This window comes from Mustela nivalis, assembly GCF_964662115.1.
Source record: "Mustela nivalis genome assembly, chromosome: 11".
Lineage (NCBI taxonomy): Eukaryota > Metazoa > Chordata > Mammalia > Carnivora > Mustelidae > Mustela > Mustela nivalis.
This window is the reverse complement of record NC_139030.1, coordinates 89,105,998-89,129,093: the sequence shown is the minus strand read 5'-3', so window position 1 is coordinate 89,129,093 and position 23,096 is coordinate 89,105,998. Positions and strand designations below refer to the sequence as shown.

General features: G+C 37.0%; 1 protein-coding gene across 1 annotated transcript in view; it reads right to left on the bottom strand.

The window, feature by feature from the left end:
• Positions 1-23,096, bottom strand: part of ABCA12 (ATP binding cassette subfamily A member 12) — a 168,152-nt gene that overhangs the window by 40,984 nt on the left and 104,072 nt on the right. Inside the window, exons 19-29 of the mRNA XM_082691434.1 lie at positions 22,767-22,886; positions 19,585-19,675; positions 17,226-17,405; positions 16,347-16,662; positions 13,005-13,119; positions 6,920-7,249; positions 5,810-5,879; positions 5,587-5,721; positions 4,030-4,185; positions 2,941-3,127; positions 622-840 (exon numbers count right to left, since the gene is read on the bottom strand). Coding sequence (XP_082547560.1) covers positions 622-840; positions 2,941-3,127; positions 4,030-4,185; positions 5,587-5,721; positions 5,810-5,879; positions 6,920-7,249; positions 13,005-13,119; positions 16,347-16,662; positions 17,226-17,405; positions 19,585-19,675; positions 22,767-22,886 — 1,919 coding nt within the window. The remainder of the gene's footprint in view (positions 1-621; positions 841-2,940; positions 3,128-4,029; positions 4,186-5,586; positions 5,722-5,809; positions 5,880-6,919; positions 7,250-13,004; positions 13,120-16,346; positions 16,663-17,225; positions 17,406-19,584; positions 19,676-22,766; positions 22,887-23,096) is intronic.

Genomic DNA, 23,096 nt, shown 5'->3' with positions numbered 1-23,096 from the left:
CCAGGAAAATAGAGGAGTGAGTCAAATGGCTGTCTGGGGAAGGCTGCTCTAAGTAGAGGAAACGATAAGTGAGAAGCGCTGTGGCCGGATCATAAGCCAGCCTGTGACTTGGTCAGTGTGCCCAGAGCACAGTGAATGGGGTTAGGATAGAAGGAGATGACAAGGGAAGTGAGACGGAGCAGGCAGGTAGGACCTCTTGCCCTTGACAAGGACATTACGGAGTTCGAACTGAGTGTGGTGGGAAGTCATAAAGGGCTTTGAACCCTGGAGTTATATGGTCTGATCTGCCATTTAAAAAGGTCACCCTGGCTGCTCTTTGAAGGATAAACTGTATAAGGGAGAGGAGGAGCCGGGTGTCCGGTTAGGAGGCTTGGCTCAGTAGAGTAGCCAGTAGAAACAGGATTTAGGGCAATATGGTAGTCTGAGATGGAGAGAGTTCTAAAGTTTGAGTATAACTGGCTGGTGAAGAGACTGACATAAAATGTATACGATACTAGAAGAGTAGAAAAACTGAAAACCAATTGTTTTGTGACCAAATGTTCCTATTGGCATTATCACCACAGGTCGACCTCTTTTTGATAGGTGCTACCAACTCACATCCTGGTTGCTGCTATAACTGACCTTTTTACTTCCTCATGCAGCTGCTTGTTAGTCCAGTGAGGAACTTTGATGGAACCGTATAAGAGCAGGTGTTCCTTCGTAGTGAGGTAACTGAACAAGACGTCGTGCTGCATGCAGACCCCCATGTTCTTCCGCACAGTGTGGAGGTCTGTTTTGAGATCTTTCCCATAAACAAAGATAGTACCTGCTGAGGCCCCAAACAGCCCAGTCAACATGGAGCTGAAAATGAAGAACCAATAATTAGGTGTTAACCAAGCATTTAAGCTAGATCTTAGGGCTAAATGTATCTCAGTCACTAGCAAACAATATTACAGTGTATTTCCTCAGGTAAGATCAAGCTATAAAATAAAATGATATTAAATGGGAACAAACATTAAATTACTTTTAAGCTTTTAATTATTTAGAACCTTACAGAAACACTATCCAGTCACTACCCAGTGACAATGATGCGGATGGGGCCATGGTAGCAATGATGATCACTGTTGGGCACTTTCATCTTAAGTACACTCTTGAGCATACTTGAGCAAACTCATGCACTTCCCTGGCATCAGATGGCATCTCTAGGTCACGGAGTCTCAAATTTTTAACTCTAGCCAAGACCTCATCACTAAGTTCCAAGTTTGCACTAAACATCCAACAGACAGTAACATCTCTCTATGAGATGCCTTACAGGGTCCTCAAACTCAATGTGTTTAAACTTAATTCAGGATCTTTCTTCTCAAACCCGTGTCTCCACTGATGTTCCTCTTTTACTATATGATAAATCTATACACTGGTTGCACAAGCCTGGGATCCAGAAGCTGTGTTTGTATCCTCCTCCTATCTCTGTTTTCTACCTCTGCCAGCATGTGCCATTTTCCCAGCCACACCGCAGCACAAGCCACACCACCACTTTCTCATGACCACATATTTCTTAACTCGCTTTCGCATGTGAAACACATCACCTTCAGTCCCTTTCTCTACACTGTGATTATTCTATCTTATCAGACGATTGCTCATCACTTTTCAGATGGTTAGTAAACCAGACAACTATTTAATATCCCTTTTTTCCAGTAAAATGTAAGCTCCACGAGTCTGGCCAAGGACCCATTTTCTCACCACTCTCTCTCTTAGTACCTAACAAGTACCTTGTACCATGTACCTAACAGACCTTAAATGACTCCCGTGGACTAAATAGGGCACAGATATTATATGCAATTCTTCCCATAAAAGCATGCTGAACTACAAACAATATACTTCAGTCTTTATATTCAGAAGAACAAAATTGAGACTTTTTCAGCTAAAATTACATCCTCTTCAAAAGCCTTCTCCATCACTTTTCTTCACTGGTTTCTTACTGCCTATTAGAAATCCTGCTTCTAAGCATTGTATGCTCCCTAGAAAGCCAACTTCAAATTTAAACAGGCCATATAAATAAGAGCAGCTGCTCATTCACTCATTTCATGACCTTCCCTTGACCCCTCTTATTTACAAAAGAAAAATTAATTTAAATATATTTTGGCAGTCACTGAGCTTACTTATGATGCTACTAAATAGGATATCCAGCAACTGACAGTTTCTCGAGGAAGGGCCAGGGCAGCCCCAGCATCTCAGCGCTGACTTCCAGTGAAGCCATGTGGAGCACTGGCGGTGAGTTGCAAAACAATTCAAAAGTATGTCACTTTAAAAACATTTGAATCTCTTCTCCTTTTGGACACAGGAAAATGCTAGTTAAATGAAGAGTCAGAAAGAATCCCATGTACTGCTCCTAGCCTTTCTGATCTATAGCTGAAGGCTGGTGATTCTTTTCTTTCTTCATGAATCAAGGCAAGAAGCAGCTGGGGCTGAGTGTGTTTATAGCAGCGTGTGTAAACTCAAAATTATACATGGGCCAGAATAGAAATGCAAATAAATGGAACAGACTGGGCATATGAGACAGTGCAGATTTGTGGGGAACAGGAATAAATCAGAAAGCAGATGTCTCCTTTAAGAGAACAGTCACCATAAGCCCCAACCAATTGTTCCTACCTAGGACTGTGGACCCAATATTGCCAGAACTTCTTATTATCCAAGAATGTCAAGAACATTTCTTTTTATTGGGACATTTCTCCATTTTAAAATATTGACCCTGAGTTAAGCATTTTAAGAAATACTGGGTGGGTCTAATCTGGCCTTTGAGCTCACAGGTTGGGACCTATGATTTAGACTCCATTCTACAGTAAACAATCTGAGCTACCTTAATCCATCTGGGAGATGTAGTAACATTTTTCTTTATGAAAGAGGTGAGGAAATATTAAGTAATATGCTTCCACAATAATAAGTGTTCAAAAAGTAACATACATTGTAGTAGTTTTCCCAGCTCCATTGGGCCCCAGCAATGAAGTAATGTGTCCTTCATAAAAGTTCAGATTGAGGTTATCAACAGCAATTTTCGAGCCATACATCTTTGTGACCCCATGCAGGGCAACCCCAACTGTGAGATCTTTAGGTTCAGGCTCAATGTTGGAGGGAAAAATGTACTCAGGACCTAGAGGGAAATCAAGAGACGAGTTATAAGCTCACAAAGGAGGAAAATGTAGCTAGAGCTAGACTTTTCCTTAATTAAAAACTGAAGACGAAAACAATACAGTCCTCTAAATAAAAGTAATTCTGAAAACAAATGATCTGTTATCTTTAGCTTCCTTCTCATCTGGTTAAAGAATGAATGAGAGTGAGGAACTGCGTTCTTTTAAGGGTGATTTCACACTTCTGTCAGAACAGGTGGTCCTAGAATACAGCATTATAATAATGAATTCTCCTTTATTCCACAGATCCCAAATATTAAAAAGACAGTCTAAGTCTTATTTCTCTGATCAGAAAAGATAACACCAGCTTATGGAAGAAGTGTCTACAAGGTGTGATTTTATAGTGACAAGGCCAGCTCAGATCTGTAGTTTATAGATTCCCCATCATTGATGGCATCACAAATAGACCACAGATATGGGTCACAATTACTTTGCAAAGATGGCACTACTTACCCTACGTCAGTAAGTCATGAGCTTTCAACTATTTGTGTCCAGTGTTGGTGCTGGGTTATGATAAATTATTTGTACTTGTAGCTTGGTTACTCTTTTTGACTAGTGACAGATGGCTGGAGTTAGGGGTGTAGACTGTGGCCAAGGATCAAAATTTTTCTCTGTGTGTGTCTAACTGGACCACAAAGGGATCTACAATCTTGGCCTAATTAGCTCCATATGTTAACCAACTGAGCTAATGAGCCCAGAAAAAGCCACAATTTAATCTCTGTAAGAGTCTAAACACATATGTGTAGACATATTCATCCATGACGAAAAGGATGATAATTTTGCCATTTAGAAAAACCTAATTAAAATCACTAGTCATGTAAATTTTATATCACTTCTGTCATAATAATGCTTGTTGTTGACCTACTTGTCTTACTGGCAGATGGGTTGGTGTTCTGCATCATGATATTAGTAAACATAAGGCCATTGCTTTTCTCATGCTTCACTTCTGCACATCCAAATCGCTCCTTCCAATAGGAAGGAAGGACTGGAAAATACCATGGAGCTGCCATACCATATGTACCTGTAATGAAAATGTATTAGGAAGTGTAAGTATTAGTTGACTGTTAACATGAAACATCAGAAACTAAACAACAGAACAATATATATGGTTCAGAAAGTATTTTCATTTTTTTCACCTATATCAACCTAGAACGTAATCTGTTTCCAAAGTAAAGCAAAAACAATAAGCTCTCTTTTATTCTTTTTTAAAAACAGCTTCATTAAGGTATAATTACATGGCATAAAATTTACTCATCACAGTAAGTGTAGAGATGATTTTTAGTAAATATAAAGTTGTGCAGCCATTATTACCATCCATGCATTAGAACCACCATTTATACATTATAGCTTCGAACAGTATTCTCATGACCATTTATAGACAACCCCTGCTTCTACCCCAAGTTTCAGACAATCACTGATTTGCTTTCTAATTTTAAATTTTGTCTTTTATAAAAATTTTATATAAATGGAACAATACTCTTTTAGTCATTTAGAACATCAGGAAAATGTACGAATATCAATATGGCTGAATGGAAAAGCTCCCAAGCATGTTAAAAGTGATTGACTACTTGAGACCTAGGATGGGGGACCCAACTACTGTTTTCCATTAGAATTTAGTAAATTCTCCTTAGAATTAAGAGACCTGGGTTTTGCTTTATCACATCTCAAAAGCCCATTTGAAAAGACTGGATTCCATGCTTCTTAATCCACTCCATCCTTTAAAGGAACATCAGATTATTAACAAGACCCAAACTATAGAGAAAGCCCAATTTTCCATCAACTGATGAATGGATAAAGAAGATGTGGTACACATACACGATGGAATATTACTCAGCCATCAAAAAGAATGAAATCTTGCCATTTGCAATGGCGTGGACAGAGCTAGAGTATGTTGTACTAAGTGAAATAAGTTAGTCAGAAAAAGCCAAAGACCATATGATATAACTCACATGTGGAATTTAAGAAACAAAACAGATGAACATATGGGAAGGGAGTGAAAAAAAAGGAGAGAGGGAAGCAAACTCTAAGAGACTCTTAACAAAAGAGAACTGAGGGTTGATGGAGGGGGGTGGCCAGGAGATGAACTAGATGGGTGATGGGTATTAAGGAGGGCACTTGTTGGGATGAACACTGGGTGTTGTATGTAAGTGATGAATCATTGAATTTTATACCTAAAACCAATATTGCACTGTATGTTAACTAAAATTTAAATAATAAGATAAAATAAATAAAGGAAACTTAGAGAAAGAATTCACCAGTGCATTATCTCATCCTGGAAAATTATGGTTAGTTCTGGGATTTAAGCTGTTGTTGTTTTCTTCTGAGACTATGTATGGCAAATCAAATAACAGAAAATATATCTTAATTGATATATAATTATGAAAACTATAGAAAAATATATCTGTAGGAAGTATGATCATACCTGGGAACACATTCCTGACATACCAAGCAATAAGGAAATAAATGAAAGAGTCAGCTAGGATCAGACAGCACAGCCAGCCAAATGAGGTGGTATCATCCTGAACTGGTGAACTATACATATTTTCCCACTGAAGACCTAAAAAGTGAACACATGTATTTATTCCCCTGTGACACATACTGCAATCGTGAATGCTAACACCCAGTATTAAAGGAAGCGAGCCTACCAATGCCTTGCTCCTCATATCTTGCAATGTACTGACTTGCATAACTGAATGCTGTTGGGGACAGCAGACTCTGTGAAGAAAATAAACAGCAATAATAGTTCTTATAGATTTTGTACAAGAGGGATCCAAACATACTTAAAACTTTGGACTTTATATAGGTAAAATAAACACTAACTCTCTAAGCATATTTAAAAACACAGAGGTCCCTTACCAAGCCTACTACCACTCTGAAGGAAGAGAAGAGGAATAGCAGAACACAAAAGCAGGAAAATCACAACTTGAAAAATATTTGTCAAAAATCTAAACTATATATCTACACGTAGTATCTTGCTTAGCAATTTATAAACCAGGTAATTACAGGGTAGTGCAATGTTAAGACTAAAATCAAATAAATAGGAGCCAGAAGATGTTTTTACTGCATAAATTGATTACAGGTAACAGAGCTATGAATGAAAATATACTAAACTATGAATTGACTGAATACATATAATTCAACACATTAGAAATTTAATATTTTAACCCAAAGCAATCAATGTTAAATAAAAGTTATTTAACACATAACCATAAACATCAAAGTTTCAATATGACTCTCAATGAGATTTATTTTCCTGCTTTCCAATTTTCAAAGTATTCTTAATGATTTCATTAAATTGCTTAAATTAATTCAATAGTTTGGAATTGAAACAGGCAGAAAAATATAATCAATCAAAATTGATTATCTACTGTCACTGCATTTGTCTTTATGCCTGTAAGTAATATTGTATGTCATGAAAACCATGAAAATTACTCATATAGGAGAATAACTCCAGTAATAAAGGTTTTAAGATATTTAAGGACCAGCATGAGAGAAGTCAGAATTTTTAATGATCGTTAAAAATGTACTCTTTTTTCAGAAATTATTTCGTAACAGAGTGCTGTTAAGGAAAGTCTCTTTTTCATTGTTTTATGCTTGTACAGTATACAATAATACAATGTACAGGATACATTAGGACAGCTAAGATTATTTTGCAATCACAGAACTTTACAGTTAGATAAATGAACTTTAAGAGTCTAAAAACATAAGAAGAATCGATTCTTATCCCACCCATTCAGTTCTGACAACTGACTCACCATGAATACTTTTATGACATAGCTCAACTCATTCTCCACTGTAATGAGAACAATAAATGGAAAAAAAGCAATGATGTAGATGAGACTTCCAATAAGGGCTGCAATGTTGGTGTTATTGAAGAAGACACTGATAAGGTAGCTCATGGCAATAACTGAGAAGCTATAGTCCGAAAAATACAGGAACAAAATGAACCCATTTGTTTTAGGAAGAATATCACCAAATTTGAGTATAATGATGAGGATGACGATGGTCACCAGTAAAAATCCAATGCTCTCTATAAGCCAGGCAAAAAAGTGGCTGCAAGAGTTCACACCCATCATCTTCATGTACTGCAAAAAGGAAAAAGCGTTAGCCACTTTTTGAGCTGATATTCTCTCAAATAGCAATTATTTCTGCACCATGACAAAATGCCCATGAGATTCTACATATATATGGAACTAGACATCTTAATGATTTTCTTAAGTTAAGGATTTGTCCGTGTTTGCTATGAAAATTTAATATGACCATGTATATCAGCCCATTTTAAATGATATGCTTTCAGAATGCCCCAGTATAATGGATGATTTGGAAGGCGAGGTTCTTTTTTCTCCAATTTCATTTTATAACTAGTATCTAACTGATGTACCCAGATTAAATTAGTTTAGAATAGATTACCAAAATTTATTGTGTCTCCTGCAGAATTTTACAACATGAGTTTGACATTTGTACAGTCATGAATATTTCAAGCTCATAGAAAAACTTGGTTTATTTCAAATTTGGTGTAGGAACGAGATAATAAAACTCCATTTTTTTTTAACAAAACATTAATGGACAACACCATCAGTACTCTTGTTCTTGAGAGAAACAGAATAAACCTGACTCCTAAGAATTCAAACATGGAAATTTTGAAGGGAGACTTTCTGCCTTTTGGCAAAGCTTACCCATCCTAAAGATCACTGGGAATTTAGGGCAGTTTGTCATTTTTTCTTCCAAAAAGACATTCATGCACCCAAAATGAACTCATGTATCTGAGATCATCGATACCTCTCTCTCAATTTATATTCTTTAATAACTCAGTGATATCTCCAGAGATCAAGTCATTCCACCAACATAGAAAAAGAGACCAGGATGATGTGTTTGAGCATTAACTCAAAGGGACTCTGGAAGATCTAAATTCCCCTGGATCTTCATTGTCTTGCATTTGGTGACATGTTGCACTTCCGGAGAACCTGGATATCCTGGTTTCTAGTTTTACAATACATGATTAATACTACGCTTATGAATCAGTCTATTTTTTAAAAAAAGAAAAGAAATGCTCCACTAACAGCTTTATAATCCAGTATCTTGGGTAAAATCAAGGATTTGCAATGTCTTCCTTCTTTAAAACTAACTTGTCTAGGAAAAAAAAAAAAAGGAATGTGCCGAACCTTTTGCTCTACACATAAAATAGTGAATTTTACTTTCTGCCTTTGCAACTTATCACATTTTGATAACTTTGCTGCTCCTCTTGTTACCATGGAAACAGCTACCTGACTGCCAACAGTCTAAGCTGTGGGCCTTAAGCTAATCACCACTAAGAAAAAGCCTGTGACTTTTCCTCTTAACTTTGCTCTCTTCCTCACCCTCCTCCCTCCTTACTGCTTCTCTCCTCCCAGGCCAACACCCTTTGCAGTAAAGACTCAACTTCTGTTTCCACAGGAATGGAAGTGTGGGTCAAAGTAAAAAAAAGAAAGAAAGAAAGAAAGAAAGAAAGAAAGAAAGAAAGACAGACAAACCAGTATGGAGCGAAGATGCACTATGGAAGTTTTCCTCCGGATGCTACGCATCTATCATTGAAAACAAAATTACATTTTGGAATGAGAAAATATCTCACAGGTCTTATTTTCAAAATTATCTCTCTGCTCCTCAGCCCATTTGAGAAAATTACTGTGTCATGTTTGATGACTGCATTTCAGAGACACTTGCCTGTTCAAATATGATCATGATATGCTAACTCTTTTTATTTGCCTTTCCTGTTTGAGATTTAACTGAGTTTATAATTAACTGGGAAGTTAGGAGACCTCCATGACTACTCCAAAGCTAATATTCACCACCTAATTTCATGTGCCTTATGCAAAAAATATCTTCTCTCCAATAGCAGCGTGTGTCAACAGGAGATAATGTCAATATATTTCACAAGGTGGGTATAAAATATCTAGGACACTATCAAGGACATGAAATAAAGCTGACTTGGTGTATACAAACATGTTCTCCTTCCCCAGCAATTGATAGCTGTAATATAAAACACTTACATATATAGAAAACTCTCCATTCATAGCCTTATTAAAAGATAATCTGGCAAACCTGAAGACCAGACTAAAGGTTTTATCACTGTAATTCTGAAGTTTTCAAGACTCAAGATCAGATTCCTATTCCCGAGAGTTGATAAAAGTTGGAGAATGATCACTGCTTCTTACTGAAATGGACTGAGGTGCTCCCAAAAGTGTTCACTATTTAACATTCTAGCATGAAGCCTGAGTGTGAAACTTCAGGATTTTATGCCACGAGGAGAACAGCTGTTATTCATAAAAAGAAAGAGCAATGAGAGCATGTAAGTCAGCCATAAATTATCCAGACTCACTGCCAACTTCGTTATAATAAATAAGACTAAACTTGCTTATGGAAGATGGCCCACAGAGAACGTCTGGCTATGGTTTCTGGATGTCGTTAGATGCTCCTCAGAGTGACATACGTCAAGTGCCAGGTCTGCAATCAAAGAATCACTTGTCTCCAGCCTCCCAAACCTGCCTGCAGCAATTCATCAATATCTGATAACCTGTTGCTCAAGGAAAACCCCTCTACACAGTGGCCAGACTTTGCTCCAGTTTATGGCAGAAAATAATGAGAAGAGATTCTGAGAGATTTGGGATAAATGTGCTGTCACATTCAAGAGAAGCTTATGCACAGGGATTGACATTAATGCTTTCAGGAAAAGAAATCACAGATATTCATATATGTCAAGCACTAATTTATAAGGAATAATACCATTTTCTACCTTAATTAAATTTTTTTTTCTAACACTAGATATTTATATTATTGTTTTATAGTAAGATATAAAGGATGGTGTGATCACTGCCTGAAGTCTTCCAAATTGCCGCCGGCATGATGGATAGTGTCTATTAAGAAGGCATGAGCACTGTCTAATGTGGAACACCCGAGGACTAAAATCCCTTACTTAATTCTTGGTAACATCTCTCCAGACCACAGATATGTTAGACTATCTATCTGAACTGAGAAAGAACAACTCCAAATTTTGTCTCCAGCTGAATATAAGCACTAAAATCCCCATAAATGACTTATATTAGAAGTGAACTCATAAATCAAGAAGTGAAAAGGTATTTTTTGGGTGTGTTGTAAATCAGTTTTTGTAGAGCTTTGATATTTTAATTGTCAAAAGCAAGGAACACAGAACAAAACCCAACTGAAAGCCATTTCAAAATAGTTTCTTCTTTTTTTTTAACTACAGGCTTAATGTCATTTACAAATTTATTGAGCATTAATATTTGTGCTAATTCCTTTAACAAGTTAAAGGAATTCACTGGAGTCATACTATAACAAGGTCAAGGATTAATGGCTTCATTGAAAGAGCAACTAACTCGGTTTTCTTGCCCAGGTTTAAGAACAGTTACAGAAGGAAAAAGGTTTTTTTTCCTTTTTGTTTGTTTTTTTTTTTTTTTTACCTTTTTTTATTTAATTGGAATGAGAAGGGTGTAAGGAATTAAAAGCCTCAGAACTTAGTGAATATAAAAATGATGATATTAAAAAGTGATTTTGAGTCTCTGGCAACCTAAGAGATTTTCCATTATCATCTTTAAAAGTCTTTAAGGGTCTATGCTACCAAAATAAGATTGTGAGAGGGAAAGGAGCTATGCTGTGGAAAAGGACTGATTGAAAGTCAAGACATTTGAGTTCCAGAACCAGATCTACCACCAACTAGCTCTGCATTTTCTAACAAGTCATCTCTCACTTACTGGGCTTAGCTCTTTCACTTCCAAAAAGGAGGAGGTAAGAACCATGAGCAGTATGGGAAGGCTGAGCAGGAGGCACTGAGAATATTCCACTCATTCCACCCCCGGTTCCATCAATTCATCTCACAAATAGACTGCACTCCTTTGAATTTAGGATGCTGCTGATTTTAAGACATGCCATTATTTGACATGGGAGCAAGAAAGGAAAATCACCACCAAATAAATGATGACACCTTATCAAATGCATCCCAATTTCAAATGCTTTAAGAGGCAAGGAAAAAAAAATCTTGACCTTAGAACTGATAAAATATGGGATGACTGAATGCCTTTCTTGTTGTAGCAGTGAGAGAGCCACCTTCTGGAAATGTATTGCTGAGTAAAGTCTAGATGGTAAGACTTAGAAAGTTTAATGGACTGAGCCCAAGTGAATTGGGAGACTCAAAGCCTGATTCTCTGATTCCAAACTCAGTGATCTTCCACTTTACGACTTTGACCCCCAAATCAGGTAGTTAAATTCCGAAAGTAGGTTCATGTAAAATGAAGACACAAAGCTACCAAACAGAAACTGGTCCATCATTAAAAGTACATCTTTCGTGTCTTCAGTTAAGAAAGAACACTTCACTATGCTTTGATTTTTTTTTTTTTTTTGGTAGCATCCACAGATGCACTCAAATAGCATCATCTTCAAACACAAAATACAGAGTGTGTATAATAGATACACAATAGAATACTTATATTTACTGTGTGTTTCTACCACAAATACTATTTTTAAGGGAGATATTTATTTTGAAGTAGAAAAGAACTCCGTTTTTACCACAGTTTTTGACTTTAAAGTTTCCCTTTAATCTCTGAAGGCTTATTTTTGAGTACCAGGAACCTGAAAGAGAACTGTAAGAACAGGTACTTGCAACCAAAATTCTGGTTTAGGGCTTGGATTCAAGTTTCTAAGTTGGAATGAAGAAAGCATTGCACACAGGCTTGAATACAACAGAGCTCAAGCCAGTCGATGAAGGGTTTACCAGATTATAACTGAAATGTAAAAATGCAGCTGTGAGGCTCAACCGGAATTCCAACAGAAAAGGTAGGAAGGAGAGGTTCGAACTCTAGGCCATGCTGCTGCTGAGCTCACAGAAACACGGAGCAGTGATTTGTACCTCGTGAGGAGAAAGAATCAATTGCCTGGAAGCGTGGGCAAAGTCGGTCTGGAAAGCGCGAGTGGGCTACCAGGTTACTCTAACCTCATTATGTCAGACTGTCAGCCAGGCCTTGCAATAATTACTGTGCCCCAGTTTTGAAGTGTTTCTGCTTCCTTTTCACTCCATGAGTGAGTGTAAGAACGGACTCATTACAGGATGGGCAGATAACATAGTTCTTATTCCAATCCCATCTCCAAATCACCCAATGCTGTCTCATGAATTCTAAAAAGAAGAAGATATTCGGGATTTGGAGATAATGGTGAGGAACGTGCTGCAGCAGAGATCACGCGTTTCATCCCAGATCCTGTGTTTCGTCATTACGTTATTAACCTAGTCAGGAGCATAACATGAAATTCTTAGTCGCTGTAAATTATGAGTCAGTGGAAGATAGAGGAGAAGATAATCGAAGGAGACAAGGTATACCGGAAAGAGAATTTGCTTCTTGAGAGCTGAAATAAGCCATCTGTCTGTCTATGACTATGTCTGTGTCTACGTCCATACATCTCTATCTATTTTCATTTACACTCATTTAGTTACCATGCCAACAGACTTCCTGCCTTACTAGTTATTACTGCTATTATTTAAACTTCCTGCGTTAGATCCTGAGTCCTATAGGAACTTCTTGGACAAAATTACTGTTAGGATCATAAATTGTACTCAGATTTTATTCAGAATTATTTATATTTCGCTATCTAGAGGCACTTACAAAATGACTTCTATGTAACTTTGTGAGAAAACAAAATATTGCCATATCAGCTGCCTTTATGATTCATGAAGTATTTTTCTTTTTAAATTCATAAGGACCGGGTCAGGCTTTCTGAGTTTGTATAAGCATGATGAAAATCATACTGATTATTACACAAACAGATCTTACTCGTAATAAGAGGAGACTCTCAACATACCTCATGAAGCCGGAGATCTTTCTCATAAACAAGCTTTTTTACAAATGCAGCTATAAATACAACCCAGGCAACCATGAGCACAATTGGAAGAGAATAAGAGACACTGGTTAGGAAGCTGTAAAAAAAAACAAAAACAAAAAAAAAACATAAAAACAAAAATTCAGCAACCCAAATGAGTATCATCTATACAGATTGTAATATATAAAGAATACATCCCTTCTTGGAGTGAAATTATACTCCTGTTTTGAAATTGAGAATAGTCACTGATATTGCTCCTTTATTTATGAAGTGTGAGGCTGACTTAATAGTACGCCCATGATTTTCTTGCTGTAATGTTGCAAAAGTGAAAAACAGCTCTGGATTGTTAGATAAAATTACCATATTGTTTAGAGTGTGTCTGAGTATGTCCTGTCTAGGAAAATAATTATTACATAGATATAATTGCAAAGCTCAAAACTGTTCTGTCTAAACGAAATTCTTATCTAAAAGGCAGATTATAAAATTAGATGATGATTGGTTTATCTAGCTAAAAGCTATATCCTCTTAAATTACTGTATTTATCTACTCTTTAGAAGCTCATAGTTATTATTAAACTAAATTTTCCAAAATGAAATAAAATAAAACTCATAGCATTCAATTTAAAATGCAAACAAAGAACTTGGATTCCTCAAAATAATGCTCCAGGAGATGTTTCATACACAGTATAGCAATGTCTTTTCTGATAATGTGCTAAACTAGGCAGTCAGTAGAAGGCTTCATCAGTCTCCACATATATTCCTGAGTGGTGTGCCCATGATACCAGACAGCTGCAATGCAGTGTTTCTCAACATTAACCATCATCATAATCACATGAAGGGCTTATTAAACCACAAATTTCTGGGCCTCGCCCATAACCTTCTGATTTATTAAATCTGGGGTGGGATATAGAATTTGCATTTAAAATGCCAATTAAAAATGCAAATTCTATATTCCATAGAATATATAGAATTCTGTATGTTTATGTTGTTGGTCCAGGGACCATAGTTTGAGACTCACAGTTCTGACACTAGCCACCTTTCTATGAGGTAAGGCAAATGAGTAGCTTTCAGTGAGAGGAACTCTAAATTGACCTATTTTCCATAGTAGGCTCCACTGACATTTCTACTTGGAGAATGGTACCAAGGCCATTTCCTTTTCACTCTGTAAGGCTAAGGAACTACCTTCAAGTTCCTCATGAAACATGCAAATATTAATGGAACATGACATAATCATCATTCATTGTAACTTTAGCATCAGAAGTATATCACCACCAAAGACATGAGGATTATTTGTTTGTTTGTTTGTTTGTTTGTTTGGTGAGGAGACAGTGAGGGTTGGGGCATGTCCAATTTTTTTGGATCCTGGGAAACTGTCTGGCATGGGGTAGGCACTTAAACAATATTTGTTGAATGAATTTTCTCTTGGTTCAGGTCCAGTCCTAATGGAGTTTCTGGCCCTAGAATTAGGCAATAGCCCTCATTCATTAATAATGTATCCCCTGTAATGTTTCTTCCAAGTGACTGTGTATTTTAAGATTGGTTTGTCTTAGGTTTCATTTAATATAAGGAGAAAATGCTGGTCTCCTAATTGAAGGACCAGTAAGATACTGGGCTATACAACTTTGGACACTTCACTTAACCCTTTTGGATTTCAGTTTTTTTCATCAAAAAAATATGGTTAATGATACCTGCTCCTGGGGCACCTGAGTGGCTGCTCTGCCTTCAGAGCAGGTCATGATTTCAGGGTTCTGGGATTGAGTCCCACATCGGGCTCTCTTCTCAGCAGGGAACCTGTTCCCCCGCCCCCTGCCCACCTGCTTCTCTGCCTTCTTGTGATCTCTGTCAAATAAATAAATAAAATCTTTAAAAAAAAGATACCTGCTCCTGCTAACCTTACTTAGGTTGTTGGGCAGAACAAAGGAAATAACGTATGTGGGAGCTATGCATGCAATAAAGAGTTTACATGTATGTGGGAGATACTATGATCAAACTCTCCCATGAAGAAGGCAGAGTACAGTTACTTTTCTTCTTAAAAAAGAAAATCCAAGTACCCACCATCCGAGGTGCCAAAATTTGCAAGGGGAAAAAGATGAGCCGGAAAATAGATGAGAATTTTCTTTTAATTGAACCCACAGGTCTTTACTATTCACACAGGCCGTTGCGGTTCACATACAGTTCAGGCTGCAAGGAACTGCCTGGCCTCCACAATGAGCTGCTAACCTTGACAACCCATGGATGGAATCCTCATCCGTCTCTCCGTATCACCGCCACACAGAGGGTTACATGACCTCATTTCATCTACAGCTCTTGAAGCACCCAAACGAAATAGATATATCAACAGAAAGAAAAATGAAAAATGAAAAAAATAAAAAAATAAAAAGTCCAGAACCATCTGAATTGAATATAAACTGCAGTAATTGGGCTGGATAACAAGTGCAATTTCTTTAAAGCAATATATTCAGCCTCCAACTTCTACACAGACAGACTGTGGTCAGAGTGGGATAGCCAGTCACTGCTATTCAACTGGTAGATCACTGACCACTCAAATTCAGTTATCTAAAAGATGGTCTTTGCATTTTTTGTCCATTTAACAAACATTTTATTAATTTTTATTTTTATTTATTTAGTAGAGAGAGAGAGAGAGAGCAAGAACAGGGGGAGAGGCTGAGGGCGAAGCAGTTCTCCCTGCTGAACAGGGAGCCTGAGGTGGGGCTTGTTCCCAGAACCCTGGGATCATGACCTGGGCCAAAGGCAGACACTTCACTGACTGAGCCACCCAGGTGCCCCAGCAAACTATTTTAGATGAAGATTCCTAGCAAGTAGACTGGTACTGCATAATATAGTTTCAGATAGCATAATATTTATCTTAGAGATCAACTGATGTGTTTTATCAGAATTCTTCCTTAAGACTGGCCATGCATTTGTGGATTTTTAATAAAATTTGAGAGTTGGAAGAGATGTTAAGATTGTCTTGTTTAGAGAAAGGGAAGACCAGTAGAGAGTGGGTAGCATCGAAATTATGCAGCTCTACACTGAGGTCTGGAGTCTAATTCTCTTGATTCAAGGACCAGAGTCCATGGAAAGCTAAGGGTTATGATTAAGGAAATCTAAATCATTTGGTAATGAACTTGACCATCATTCTGCTAACAGTGACCCACAGTCGTGGAGCTGTGCATGTGGTGTGGACCCTTTCCTGGAAACAAGCATTAGACAAAAATTTCATGGAAGAGATCTCTTTCACTTGATCCATGTGAATGAGTATGCAGAAATGAGGTCTCAAAAAACTGGCTGGCTGTTAAAAGGCGCTCCAGCCACCCAGACTTACTTGTCTTTCATGTAGCAGGGGTACGGAATCGCCTGGACCTGGACTGCTACTTCCTGGGAGTTTCTTCCAGTCTGCAATTCAATGATTGCTCTCTCAATACTATCCTGTAAGTACACAAAAGCCCTGCCATAGATCTGGTTATGTGATGGAGAATTGTGTGGCCCTGGGGCCCAAATCTTGGTCCTTATGCTTCTTGTGGTCTGTGCAGTCTTGAGACTCATGCGGATGGTATATTTTATGACAGGAGGAAGAGAGACATTTTCAGAGTCATAGCCTCTGTGCCGGCTTCTGTTAGAAGGAAGTTTAAAAATAACACCTAAAAATAAAAAGGCAACAACAGCAGAAAGGTTATTTTATGGTTGACATTATTCATTGTTTGCAGGGTACACTCAGGGGGCAGCCAAACAGGCAATTGAGTTTGTAATGTGACAGTAAGTTCAGGCTCCTAATTTACAGAAAAGATGGCTAATTGGAAGTGACAACTTCAGAGATTCGAAGCAGGAGTTTGAGAATATAATTACAAACTAAGTGGCCAGATTAAATATATCACTCTAAGCCACTTAGTAAAATTAAAAAAAAAACACACAATAAAATGAATAATCCTGACTGATTATGGACTCAACTTCACCCTGTAACTATGTAATCCGTTTCAGTCTTTATTTTAACCATGCCAACAAAATCACACATTTGTGGAAGTCTCGTCAGACAATATAGTGGGTTGACTACATGAAAGGTTTTCATTCCTAAGGACATCAGAGGGGACGGTGACCCTCCCCCCCTTCAGACTACTTTCCTGAGTTCTCGATGAAAGGGGTGAGGGAAGAATTTGGCCAATTTTAGTACAAAGAGAAACTCAAACTCTAGTAGAATAACACTTACTTCCAAAGAGTTCGTTGCTTTTGTAAAGCCTTTTGGCCTCTCTCTCCATTTCATCTATGCTTTTTGCTGCCTGAATACGGTCATATAATACACAGGAGGAAATATTTACTGTCAGGGAAGATAGCGTGTTGAGATGATCAATGATGTCAATGCTGTTTTCTAATTTCAGCCTTAGAATATCTAAAAAAGCAAAGCAAAGCAAAACAGACAAAACATATAATGTTTTACTGTAATGTTTCTAGTAGTAATGAGACAAAATACTGGCTTTTTGGTCAGTACCTGCCATTATACTAGATTAGGAGTAATAGAAAGTTGTAGAATTTACTAGAATTTACTCTAAAATATCTGGTAATAAAAATATCTAGTAACACCTGCAAAAATGTGTCCAGGTGTACAAATATTCACTGAAGAGAATGCTGAGTTGGTACCAATAAAAGTAGACCCAAGTTCAAAGAGTGATATAAGCTAACTTAAAAATATATTCCACTCCAATTTACTTAACCAGTGACTAAAGGTAAATAATTAAAAAAAAATACATCTACATTTAGTCAGGAAGAAAACTAGAGATGAAAGTTTCCAATAAATGGACACACTTACTTTGTTCAGGGAACGTGAATGTAATAAACAAAGGAAAATCTATGTAGAATGTGTAGAACAAATAAACTGTACTATTCAATAAGTTGTGCTACAGAATCATTTCCTAGGAGACTGTGAGAATCTATGCCACATAGTGAACAACTTTCTAAAACTGTTTGATTTAAAACCTCATGTGAGTTATCTCTATTGATATCTGTATTAATCTAGACAAAATGATCAAGATTTTATTTCAGGTAATTACTCTGGAAGAAAGAGGATTTAATTGCTCTTCAATTCCATGATTCCTTATGAGGAAATCAACCGAGACAAAGGGTAAATATGAAATTGCAAGTTAATAAATCACTTGGCCAATTAAATTTTCACTGACTCGATCGTCATGAATACCAAGAATGTTGTATCATAAATCCTGCCTCACAAAACCCAAACATGACTCTTCCACAGTCCAATGTAAAACTTAATTTCTCACAGAGGGCAACTTATTAAATTCATTTCTCAGTAGAATTTAAAGTGAAATGGTTTGTTTGATACAGACATTGGTTGGGGGAGGGGTAAAACTGTGGTTGAACAGTGGCCTCCAGCGGCCACTGGAAATCAACACAACACCAACCATTCCTTAGACATGTGGGCAGAGAAGAGCAAGGAAGAGCTATGAGGGTCAGTGCTCCCTCAGTTCAAACTACATAAAACTCTTAGATATTAAGTTATATATACAATTATATGAACATCAACTCTCACTGTTACATTCATTTTATTCTAATTTTAAATTCTAGAACTCCCCTCCTATATTTCAAGTTAGGACGTTAAAACTTATATAAGAACTTTGTAGTATATTTCTCATATTTTGATCAAATGGTTTCTTACCCAAATGATACTTTTAGAGAATAAATACACTAAATCTTTCTTTAATCAAAGTCAGTCAACTATCATACAGGGCACACAACTATATACAAGACAAATGTAAGCAAAATGCTTCCCGACTGGTTTACACCCTATGTCACTTGTGTCCCAATAGCACCAGGAGGGAGGAGGGGCACTTGCTCTACTGCAGCCAAATTCAGATGTTTTCAATCCCTTCCTCATACCTGTGGTTGCATAGCAACAGTGAATCAGACACAGACTGAATTAGATGTCTTGCATCCCTTAGGTTGAAGGTGGGGATGTGGCAGAGGGAATGCATAAGTTCAGACAGCTTCCTTTGATCCTCTTTGCCTGTTCCTTTTAAACAGTGAGAAGAGGATCCAACCTTGAATACTGATTTACATTTATTTTCTTTTGAGTCTCTTCATTGCTTTGTTTTGCTTTTGCTAACTGAGTAACTTCTTCCAGGTACATTCTGGGTTAGTCAAAGTGATAAGAGGCCAGCGGAGATAAAATGTTAAATACAGCCAGACAGAAAACATTCATCTTCCTTTGTCCTTAAGGACCTGCTTTTCATCAAGTTATCAAAAAAACAAAACAAAACAAAAAGTGTCCTCTTATTTCTAGCAACCTACCAACCTACCAATGATTGTAGGAAAGGCTGCGTTTACATGAAGTATATAATTGTTGAAACTAACTGCAGATACTGGGTATCCAAACAGTTGTTACTACCTGCAATTATACAACTATCTGGGGAAAAGATGGATAGATATATCCAGGATTCCACTTAGAATAACTAGCTAAAAATCAAATACAGAAGAAAACAAAAAGTTTTCAAATGCAACCATGGCTCTCACATTTCTGACATGACTAGTGAATGAAAGTTTTGTGAATCTGGACTTACCGAGTTCATCTATCTGTTTTAATAGTTCAACAGCATCGAGTCCCACGGAGAATTTCACAAAAACTTGCACAAAGGGGTTCCTTAGAGTATTCTAATGAATAATAACAGGGACTCAGTTTCAATACAAGACGAAAAGATGTCTCATCATTGTCTCTCTAATAATACCTGTGGTGAGATGAGTGACCACCACTCGGCATTATCAAGGCATCACCTTGTGGTGCTCACATACAAATCCTTGAGAAAGAAAGAGAAGGTACATAGCTGCTAACGACTAGAAAGGCTCGGTTCTTCTTATCTATAGACACAAATTGGTCAGCACACTAAAGTAGCCAGATCAGACTTTACTATTTTTTTTTAAGGTTTTAAAAAGTAGAGCTATTTTATTTAAATATTTTGAACATTGTTTCTCAAATACAGGATCCTAAGACTTTCTTTTCAACCAATATGAAGCAGCAGATCTGACTTTAATGATCAACAGTAAGAAATGATATTCAACGTAACAGTCGGTTTACCCATGGATATTACATCTTCTGTTTTTTTATATATGCTGTATACAACTGTAGTGGTTGAATTTCATAGTTGAATTTTGCTCAACTGAAACAAACTAAAACAACTTTTAAAAACTGTGATATCTACATGGAATTTCATATCATAGCTGACTGGCATCCTTCTTCTGCTACTTCCCAGCTAGGGGCTCTCAGTCAGCACTCAGCTTTTTCCAGTTTCATGCTATGTTTCTGTAAAGCAGGGATGAATAACTCATCAGAAAAGTCAAACGTAAATTGCTATAATATCATTTTATATTGTAAAAAGCACAATTATGTGAACATAGAAAAATGAACTGATGATAAAACTTAATGCTATATCTATGGAAAGACTAAAATTTTTTTAAAAAGCATAAATGCTCTGACATATGAAGACTGTCATAGCTATCTTCCAAATGAGGAGACATAGCTTCTACCACTGTAGAAGTACAACTAGGTAACACTGAAGTGTTATTGGGAGGTAGGCACTGTCTAATACAGTTTACCTTAATTTTCTTGCACAGTTTTCCGTAACACCTTGAGATCTCCTAAGGACACAAAATTAGTAAAGTCCATGGAGAAATTTGGAGGCAGAGAATTCAACTTGATTAAAAAAAATGTTTATCTTAAAAAAAAATGTTTATCTTATGTGTTAATTCATGGGCTAGTTTTTGTGTGAGCCACACTTAAGTTGGTTTTGCCTTTAGAGGACAAGTCAGTACCTTTCATTATTCTGTCCTTCCTACCAAGATCTTCAGTTTTGTTTTCATGGAGATACATGATTAAGAATAGTATGTATTAACAGCATATACACAATAGAATTAATCACTAAATCCATAGGTGCTTTGGGGTCTAAGAGTAGTTGGCAGTATGTAGACCAATGACCATGACACAGCTCATATTGCGCTAACCCAAGTTCTTTAAAGTCTCACAATTCACCAGGAAGTATTTGTGTGCCAAGGGAAAAACTGAATGAGAGCATCAGTAATAAACAATGCACTGTGTTAGTTCCAATTCAGAGATGATCCACCCAGCCGTACGGCCAAACTCCCACGGCTCCTTCTGCAATCTGTCCTAGGACACATGATACTATTTTTATACGCTTCTACACACAGGAACCTAACAAATCTGTGCGATGGCTATGAAGACACTCATTTTTAAGATTTCATAAACTGTAGATTGAGTGTCATATGTCTTTTGCCTAGCGGTTCACAGTGGCAAAACCAGGTGTGATGTTAAAAGCTTTAAATTTCAAGTTCTGTGTACATTTGTAGAAATAAGTTTGTCCTCAATGGCTGAGAATAATGATTGATTTTGGTCTAGAACAGAATAAAGTTGCTTCCAATAGATGATCATGTCCATTGGTTCTCCACAGCAAATTACTGCACTTTGAAACTATTAAGCATACATCATGTCCTCCGTTCACTCACTGCTTTAGGCAACAAAACCTTCCTTAATAAAATCATGTATGTAGGTTTTGTTTTGTTTTGTTTTCTGTTCCACAGGAAAAAAAGATTAGGAAAAGAGGAGCAATCTTCCATTTAGGAAATATGTATGTCAATAAAGTACTACTTCGTCACTGTCTTCATTACAGATTCATACAAAAAAAAGGCCACTTAAAATGAACATACTTAAAATCAGAGCCAAATTTAACAGTAAATTGTGGGAAAGATGTTTGATGAAAGTTTACTTTTTTATATTAATTATTGTTTCAGATATGTATTTTTTATAATTCATGTATTATATGTAACAAAAGCCAGATTATAATTGTAACTATCCACAAATTAGTCAAAACAAAGACTGAACATAGTATCTTTGGGGCGTAACTTTTCTGACAAAGTTCTGTGCTACAAATCCTTTATTCTATGTTTAGCTTCTTGAATATGATTATAAAAAGGCCTTTATGGGGAGGGAGGCAAATATATTTTAGCTCTCTTATCAATTTTCCTTGGGTCTCTCAGTACTTTGCTGTGCAAGCCACCCTCTCTTGAACTTCCTGTGTCGCTTGCCTTCCTTCCAGTTTTCTCTTCTCTCGCTGGTAACAGATCTGACTTTCCTCCTCCATCGTTACTTGTTAACAGCTCTGTTTGTGACTGGACCATTTCTCCACATTATTTTCATCATCTTCAGAAAACTCCACATCTTTTGCAAGAATTGCCAATTATATGTTTTAACCAGTGTACATTGTATTTGGGCTGCACTGTCAAATCTTTAACCTAGAGTGTCTTATGTTTCAACCAAAGAACTCCCTGAACTTAATGTTCTTCTCCAGAATATTAATATTTTAGGAACTCTGGTTCTGTCAAGATAGCAAAAAATAATTTAAAGTGGAGGAACAAGTAAAATAAGGGTCTTTTAAGTAGTTTTTACTGCACTTTAGTTTTGGAAAACAAGAACTAAGTCACTATTTATGCCTCAAGTTCAACCTGTAAAAAGGCTATCTCTGAACTACAGAGAGAGGACGGACCATGGGAGAGGAGATGATCCTGAATGCGAGCGACTCATCTGTCGCCCTGTCTCGGACTCTTTCTCTGGAGGAAAGGAAATTTCATCTATTTCATACGGATTCTGAGTTACTATCTGCCCATTCCCGTGATGAAGGTGATTAAATTCTCAAAGAACTGTAACTCCGACAGAAGAGAAAGAGCCATTTCCTACCTGGAGCACAGGAATCGTCTGGTTTAACAGGTGGAAAGAATTCATGAAAAGGGGCGAGTTATCCATCCACTCTTGGGACTTTTCCCTTAGTTCTGCCAGTTCCCTCAGAGTCTTATTAGACTAAAAGACAAAGAAACAAAAATAGATCTGGTCCATTATTGTTTTTTTTTCTATATAGCAGAAGCTATCTTAAAGTTGTTTTGTTATATAGCTTTAAGAAAAGGTGGAGCTAGTTAAAAAAAAAAAAAAAGTGTCAGAAATTTCCCACATGGTCAGAAGTTTTAAAATGGCAGCTTTTCATCAGGTCAAGAGATCACTTTTAAAAATTCT